This window comes from Anopheles coustani, chromosome 2 (assembly GCF_943734705.1).
Source record: "Anopheles coustani chromosome 2, idAnoCousDA_361_x.2, whole genome shotgun sequence".
NCBI classification, from domain to species: Eukaryota; Metazoa; Arthropoda; class Insecta; order Diptera; family Culicidae; genus Anopheles; species Anopheles coustani.
Window position 1 is genome coordinate 30120792 of NC_071289.1, and position 8057 is coordinate 30128848.

Below are 8057 nucleotides of genomic sequence, written 5' to 3' on the forward strand. Positions count from 1 at the left end.
GATAATTACCTTCTTTACACATTACTTACAATGGGTTGCTATTTACATCTGATCGCCCCATCATCAAAAACCGAGACCCCGGGCTTCCGGATCATCGTCGATTGCTTTTGATCATCTGCTCCGTTCAACTTCATCGAAAATGCCGTGTTGTTGCAAGTTGTCCCATTTGTTTCGAAGCAAAACTAATAAAAAATAGGATGCTTTGTACAGAATATTTCCCGCGTGCTGGTAGGTGATATTCTGATTCCGAAACTAACGTCGATTAAATAAACAGAATAATCTCTAGTAAGCGTATGAGACGTAACGTACAGAATTTGCGACCGCGAATTGGATCCATATTTTTAACCTACACGTGGCCCAATTTGGACGTTAAAATAGTATATTGACGAACGTGCAACAGGACCCATCGCTTAATTGCTAACTTATGTACGGTTCCCTGTCTGGTTGACCCTTTCCTATGCCCTCTCTAGTTTGTCCCTTTGTTTAATTTACCTATGAGCTAAAGGAACATGTGTTGCAAATACATTTTTTTTGTTTTGCTGTCGTGACACTAAAAAATGTAACCATAGGACAAACAAACAACTAAAACGGCACATAGAAAAATGGTAGTTGGGTGGGCGAGATCGCCCTGTCGTGCGGTACTGATTAGGAAATGATCATCTCTGGCCATTATAAACCTGATCGATAGTCATTTGCAACTCGTTCTTCGTATTATCTTCTTATTTAGGAAATAAACATTCATAGGTTTTTTGCTTTGCGAAAGGAAATTGGTCTTAGCAATATTGTTTACGATTCCCCCCTTTATTGGCGCATAGGAACTCCTTAAACTCTTCCCAATTGCCACGCATTATGTTACCAAGAGAATTTTTTGCTTATGGCGCACTGAACACACTTGATCTGGCTTGTGGTGTTTTTTAGTTTTTTTTTTTTTCATATGTACTCTGCAATGCTGCACTTGACTCGATCGTATGGTTGTTGCTAGTTGTATGAGGAAAAAAGCTTTTTAAATCTATTTAAATAATCTTATCTTTAGAAAAACAGAACACTTTTCATTGCACTATCTATCATGCGGCTGACGCAGCTTGCGCGCGCTCAACTGTTATCGTTAGACATGTGTTGGTTTATGTGTTGTGGCTGTGAATTGGCTAGCGGTATCCTGTAGCGATTCTATTGAGTCTTTTTTGTTTCCATACGTGGGGTGAAGAAGTCGGCAGCATCGATCGCAATCATGATCCGCGGTGGAATGTCCCTTGAAATGAATCACGGAACAGTAGTCTCTGTGGGAGTTCCACAGTAGTTTGAGAAGTGGTTTCGAATGACCAAAGGTAATGGCAGTGGGTGGTGAACCTAAGTATTGTATAATAAAAATAAATATTAAAGCTTCATCGTGTTATATGTGGTGGTTGAGGTTTTCGTGGGCCAGCTCCACCGAGATCACGATGCTCGAAATGCGATCGATGTGCTCTGGTGGGAATGGATAAAATAAATAGCGTTCCTCCTGTCTCCCTGTTTATGATCGGTAATGAGTGTGAATGAATGAATAAAAATTCTTTATGTGATGAGCACATGATGGCAGTTGCTTGGAAAATTGTATCCGTTCCTTTTGCTTTTCTCCTTCAGAGAACTTTCTCTCACTTCCTCCAGCTATACACTACGCACTGTTGGGTGGTCTTAGGGTTCCCCGTCTTCGCATGTATTCGCGCCGCACCGGACTTAACCTAACCTCGAGAATATTGTTCACTTTCTCGACAATTTGCTCCGCCGTGCCCGGGTCCGTTTCGATATCGTAGTGTTTGAAAGAAACGGGTGCCTCCATAGGGCCTCCCGACATGCTGCCACCAACTCCGGGACTCACGATTCCGGACGCGCAGTACACCAGCCGGACGAGCGCTTTCGCGGCTTTACGATCGATGATCGAGCAGGCGGCCACCGAGTCCATCGTATGGTAGGCGGGTTTTTGCCGGTTCCAAAATTTGCTCGCCTTCTGCGGCGTCGGATCAATCTCGAACCGATCGCCCGAAATGCCCAGCTGCACTTCGGTCTTCAAGCGCGACTTTTGTATGACGTACACCTGAAACGAGCGGTAAAGCGGCGCCTCAATTTTCGACGTGTGCCCTTTGATGCGATCGAGATCTTCCCGCTGCTGATTGCTTATGCGCTGCGCGGTGCTAAGTTCACCGGCCGATGCAATGGTCGTTCCAAACGTGGCACTAGCCGGTCGCGCGGTTGCCATTGTCGTCGTTGGGCCGGTCGGGGTCGTGATTGTAGTAGCGGCCGTTAAACTTGTCCTCCGTTCCGTGCTAAACCCGGCGAATCGCAACGAATGGCCACTGGCGGATGTTGGCAGTGGTGTGTGACTTGCACTACCGGAAACACGTCGTTCGGCGAGCGCAAGATGAGTAAACCGGAACTTCGAACACGGTTCGTTGAGATCGAGTGGAGGAAAATCCATGTCCACCTCGCCGTCCTCCTCGGTCATGTAGAGCGCGTAGTTGTCCACGGATCGTAGCACCGTATCCGGGTACGCCACGGTACACTTGTAGCAAATCAGCCCTATAAACTCCTGTATCTTGGCAGTGGCGTGTACGCGTACTGGCAATGGAAAGGCACGCTGCTCCTCGGGGAGCATGGAGAGGAATATTTTAAACGAACGCGTTGGCATTTCGGTATGACCCGTGCCATCAAACTTCGCGTACTGGAGGAATTGATTCTGTGGCAAATTCGGAAGAGCATTCATCTGTTCGCTCAACATCGAGGATAGGAGGTCGGCATGGGCCGGAATTGCCGCTGTCCGTGGAACCGGGCGCCGCTCGAATAGGGGATCGTCAGTGCTCGTACCACGCGCTGCCAGTGCCGCATGATCGTCCATTTTCACGCACTTTATTCGTGCCGCCTTTCGCCGAGCGATTTCTAACTTTTCTAGCTTTTGCGCTGTATTCGAACGCTGCCTATGGAAACCACCGGCCTCCTGATCCATCTGGATCTCGTACGATTGGGCAAGCGCATCGCCATCCTCCTCGTCCGTATCGTCCAGTCCGGGGTACGAGTAGAAGAACTGATAATTGACCCCAAACCGTTCCTCCGGGTGCCACCGTCGGCGATACGCTGCGTTTCTCGATGCCGCTCCTGGTCTTCTCGATGATGGTCCCGGTTTGGGTTCTATTTTGGAACCCTCGATAGCATCTTTCGCTCGCAGTAGAGCCACGGTTTGACGTTGTTTCCTAGCGAACTGCTGCGGTATGTCCTCCATCACCATCACCGTTTCGCTGACGCCCGTGTCGTCGGTAGAGATGAAGGAATTCCGTATGTGCGACAGCAACCAGTGAGCATTGTTGTAGGTCGCCATCCTAAAAATGAAACCAAAACAATCGTTGAATCACAAAACCCTAAGGCGCAATTACGGTAAAAATTATCGATCGACTGCTACTTGAACAAGCACTACATGAATGAATTTACTACCGATCGTAGTAAACCAGCACCTAGACTAAGGTGTCACTCTCGGGCACGGTGTGGAAGACGAATGTGAAATCAAAAACACGCTTGCTGCGCGGTGGTGCGTACTCGCCGCTGACCCGTTTTCCGTGATTATCTAAGTTTAGCCTTCATGATGTGATGCGCGCTTCCTTTTCAGGTGATGCGTTTGCTGATGCGTCTGCTGACCAACGACGGGCGCGGGACGACCATGCATCACGAAACGGGAAACCGGCGGCCGTCTTGCGCTAGGTCGTCACTATATTTACAACCAAACGCACTGGCAGATCATAAACAATTGGTTACTCGGCGAGGTCCGCGTTCGAACGGGACGAAACGTCGCGAAAACTAGACCGACACAACACGTACACTGGACGGATACCATACAAATAGAAGGCTCGGAGCTCGCCGGCACAACACGGAACACTCGATAATGTGAGAAAAGGTCGTTGTTGACTAGCGAGGCGTGCCGAAGCAGGGAAAACTCTTCGCGACGTATTCCACGACTCCATCAAAACAATCACGGTATATAGAATTATTTGAGTGAAGATGTACATGATGATGTACACACTATCAGGATGTGTAGCAGTGTGTGAGGAATCCAACACATGCAATTCAAACACCGATCTGGGACCTGGGGTTTATATGGAGACTCACCAATCCTATTGTAGAATTCGGTTTGATTGTAACTAACACATTCACATCCACTCTCTCCCAAGGTATATAGAATTACTTGTCTTGAAACCAAAGTAAGCACAAATTACCAGGTTCCGTCGAAAACAGTTAATTTGTTTTCACGAATGTTAATGTTTAACTTTACTTTAGGAACCGCTAGACACCTCGCTTCAACCGCACATTATACAAATAACTTATTAAACAAAAAAACCAAAGCAACATTTATTCATTTGAATTTTAAATTTTACCAATTACCACCACGCAGGAAAAAATAAGAAAAAATGGCAACTCGGTGACATTTGATTGTTATGCTAGATCTTGTGTCAAAATAAAGAAACTTCGATACAGTCAAAAGCCGAAGAAAATTGCAGAATAATTGTAAAAGCAGATAGGAGCCGAAAGTATAGTTTTTTAATGGCATCTAGTTGTGTCTAATGCGTGCTTTTAAAATAAAACCACCTACGACCCAACACACAACAGCTATCCAAAATGGACACATCCTTTGGAGGTACGATTCAGCGTTTATTTTATCAACAACAAAAAGTGTGCTATCGTTGCTGGGTAAATTTGCAAATAAACAATACCCCGTATACTTACCCTTTGCAGGCAATGCCATATACGATCTTTCCCTTGAGCAAGGGTACCTTTCCTCTGCAATGTACGGAAGCGGACCCCTCTGTGCTGGCTTCGGCGAGTACGAAGCGAATGACCTCCTGCTGGACCCGGAACCTAGTGTGTGCAATACGATCAACGAACTTTCTATGGAAACCTTTGGATGTGCGCAGTATGGAGAGTTTATAAATCCGGATGATTTCTTAAATGACGTGCTCAAATCGGAACCGGAATCATGTGACACATCACCGTCGAGCCGGGATACGCCGTCACCTTCCGGCAGTCAACAGAGTTGCGAATCGTTGCCATCTTCCGGTGGATTCGATGGGTGCCACGTGGTGCCAATGCATTTGGAAAGTCCTCCCATATCCCCAGAAGCTTCAATCAGCCCCACGGATAATCGGTGTTCAGGATCATCGCCATCACCCTCCGTGACGACCGGATCACACACCGTATCAACTACCAGCACTGCATTGGGTAGCTTACGCAGGGTCAAAGCAACCCCAAAAAGCAGCATGTCTAACAAAACTATCACCAAGAAAACAATTGTTCTGTCCGCAAAGGACTACAAAGCATTGCTAGCGAACATGAAACAACAACCTTCAAACAACACCATCCTGCTAAAGGCAACTCCGACGAACAAGCTTCCAATAATGCCAACAGCGAATGGATTTAAGGCTACAAGTTTCGTCACTTCTAAGCAGGACAATCCTCCCGTTTTACCAAAACCGCAGACAACAACTCCCTCGATGAATGGAACTCACAAGAGCAAGGAGAGCCCAACAATCACTGGAGATATTTCCTCGCCAAGTGTAAGTCCTTTAACCGTTCCCATGATTTTGGCATCAGGTGTAAATATCTCCGAGCAGACGATCGACGAAAAATTGCTCAAGAAACACCAGCGTATGATCAAGAACCGTCAATCCGCCATAATGTCTCGGGTAAAGAAAAAGGAGTATGTGACATCCCTGGAGGATCGCATACAGGCGCTTACTAACGAGAACGAGCAGCTAAGAGTGGTAGGTTTCCGTAAATAAACTGATAACATCGATAGTAGGTAATGACAAATTCTTTCATAAATCCGTAGGAAAACGCTAATCTCTTGGAAAGACTGAAGGTTGGTTGTTCCTGTGTAGCCGGCAGTCTTCTTATTGGAAGCTCGTCTGCAAAGCATGTGACCCCAACAGCTCGCAAAAATGTTGCCATTGTGTTGGCGATGTTGTTTATGGTTTCGTTGAATTTTTATCCAATTGGGTATGTTATCCGTAGGAAAGGGATATTTTAAAGTGATTCATTGTGATAAAATACATCACATTTTTTTTTTCCTTAGAAACTTGTTAATGAACAATGAACGAGTTGGATTTGACGACGATACGTCCCATGGGGAATCGGTACATCATTCTCGTGGTCTCCTGTGGATTAACGAAACCACGATACCGACTGGGTCCGAGCGCACATCATACCACCTCAACATCACCGCGCTGGACGAACTAACGAAAAAGGATTCGGCCCCATTGTTTCCCTCTATAGAGTGTCCGTTTTACGTGAACCAAACGGAAAACATACGCCTCGCTAGTGAACTTCGTCGGTGGATCGGAGAGAACGGGTATAAGAACCTTACCGACGGCAAGGGCGAGGCGGACCTTAGCATCGATACGTTCGATAAAATGTTCCGCCTAAAGGACGCGATCGATTCCATGTACCGGCAGATGAAGGACATCAGCGTGCAGATGAAATCGTTCGAGCGGCGGCAGAAAAAAGTGGCGGCTCTCTCGGAAAAGCAAAAACTTCGAAAGCTAAAGCACACTGCGTCCGGGCAACGCGAAATGACCCCGTACCAAGGACGGTTACACAAGCAGCACGATCTGGACCTTTACTACCCAAGCGTCAACATGAAGTATGCGGAGTTTTTCGAAGAAATTGGCCGGCGAGACGATACCTTTTACCTGGTTTCGTTCAGCGAGGAACATTTGTTACTACCCGCCTTAGCGTACAATAAAACGAACCGTCCACGGATGTCACTGATGCTGCCGACCGTTGCGGCCCCGGGTGGAACGATGGGCAATGGGACAAATCGAACGGACAAGATCACTCTCATGCAGATCGACTGCGAAGTGATGAACACGTCCGTCATTCAGATAAGGGAGAAAATGATTCCGGGTGATTTGCGACCGCACGGCGGAGGGGAAACATCAAAGGGAAGGGCAAATGCTTTTGGTGGTGATCGAAACACAACGACCACAAATCCCCCAACTGGGCCTTCCAATCAGACGAACGATAACGCGAATCGTCGGACGGATCGTAAAGGAAGGATGGTTCGCGATCTGCGCAGTAACTTATCCTCAACACCGGCAAGAATTAACCGAAAAGAACCAGCCGTACATCATCAACATGCCCCAAGTAGACCTTTTTTTGTTGAGCGCATGAATGAACACCTGAAAAGCGAACATCATGTAAATTGAACTGAAACTGAGCCGTATCGCATTCGGAAGAATCGATTATGCGAGCTTTTTCCGCCGGAGTTCTCGATCTCAGAACGACACAGCAGTTCAATATGACGCCGTAATCATAGATTCATATACAACATTGCTGTATTTCAAGGACATTTTTCGAACGGAATAATTACAATGCACAAATGGTTAGGTTAGCTTTTTCTCATTCCGTTCCATTTACCCGTTTACTAAAAAATCCACAAAATACTAAAACAAATCTACGGTGCTATCAACCGTTTTTATATCACTCGAAGGGACAACGCGTTGCAATAACATAAACATTAAACATAACTATTCTGTGAGGTCTAAGATTTAGTTGTACACGTAGAATAATATAGGCTAGGAGCTGTTTCGCTAAATTTATAATTTTGTTATAAAATATTGTAGGATTTCGTTTGTTGAAAGTTTGTATGGCGCCGCAAACAATCTTTGGACTGAGTAGAGCGCTTGTGGAAAATGTTTAGTAGTAACAACTTGTGAAACAAAATTAATCAATGCCAAGGTAATAGCAGTGTTGCTGTGGAAAATTTAATAAAATAACTAAGGAAAAACATTTCTTTTTATTTGTTTTCATTGGCCAATAAGCTATGATTTCGGAATCACCTACCACCTACCTTTCATTATTTTCTGATTAATTCGTGTGATCGTCTAACCAAACTGTGATGGTGATTACGAAGGCTTATCTGATTCTATAACGACGCGCCCGGGAAATCCGATGCAATGAACCGAATTGTCTAGGCCTAATTTTTCCTTCCGTTCCCGTCGTGAATACTGCTCTCGAATGCACGAGACCACGAGGGTAGCGGG

General features: G+C 45.9%; 2 protein-coding genes across 3 annotated transcripts; one reads left to right on the forward strand and one right to left on the reverse strand.

Annotated features, from left to right (window-relative positions):
• Positions 1-782: 782 nt before the first annotated feature.
• LOC131262041 (stress-activated map kinase-interacting protein 1) lies at positions 783-3893 on the reverse strand. 2 transcript variants are annotated; one of them, XM_058263950.1, is made up of 2 exons: positions 3480-3893; positions 783-3347 (listed from the first exon to the last, which is right to left on the reverse strand). In XM_058263950.1, exon 2 carries the CDS (start codon positions 3344-3346, stop codon positions 1652-1654), a length of 1695 nt encoding a protein of 564 aa, XP_058119933.1. In that variant the 5' UTR covers position 3347; positions 3480-3893; the 3' UTR covers positions 783-1651. The 2 variants fall into 2 exon arrangements, with proteins under 2 accessions (XP_058119933.1, XP_058119934.1); XM_058263951.1 differs by having other exon boundaries at positions 3460-3893.
• A 662-nt stretch (positions 3894-4555) lies between these two features.
• On the forward strand, positions 4556-7784 carry LOC131262647 (cyclic AMP-dependent transcription factor ATF-6 alpha). Its single transcript, XM_058264698.1, has 4 exons — positions 4556-4654; positions 4753-5777; positions 5846-6012; positions 6089-7784. Exons 1-4 carry the CDS (start codon positions 4636-4638, stop codon positions 7218-7220), a joined length of 2343 nt encoding a protein of 780 aa, XP_058120681.1. The 5' UTR covers positions 4556-4635; the 3' UTR covers positions 7221-7784.
• Positions 7785-8057: the final 273 nt, after the last annotated feature.

What these genes read in the sequence shown, in the direction of transcription:
- LOC131262647 (XM_058264698.1), top strand. An exon ending in AGAACGAGCAGCTAAGAGTG is followed by an intron (nt 5,778 to 5,845) that starts GTAGGTTTCCGT and finishes ATAAATCCGTAG; the next exon opens with GAAAACGCTAATCTCTTGGA. An exon ending in TTGAATTTTTATCCAATTGG is followed by an intron (nt 6,013 to 6,088) that starts GTATGTTATCCG and finishes TTTTTTCCTTAG; the next exon opens with AAACTTGTTAATGAACAATG.
- LOC131262041 (XM_058263950.1), bottom strand. Translation starts at nt 3,346, where the DNA reads ATGGCGACCTACAACAATGCTCACTGGTTGCTGTCGCACATACGGAAT.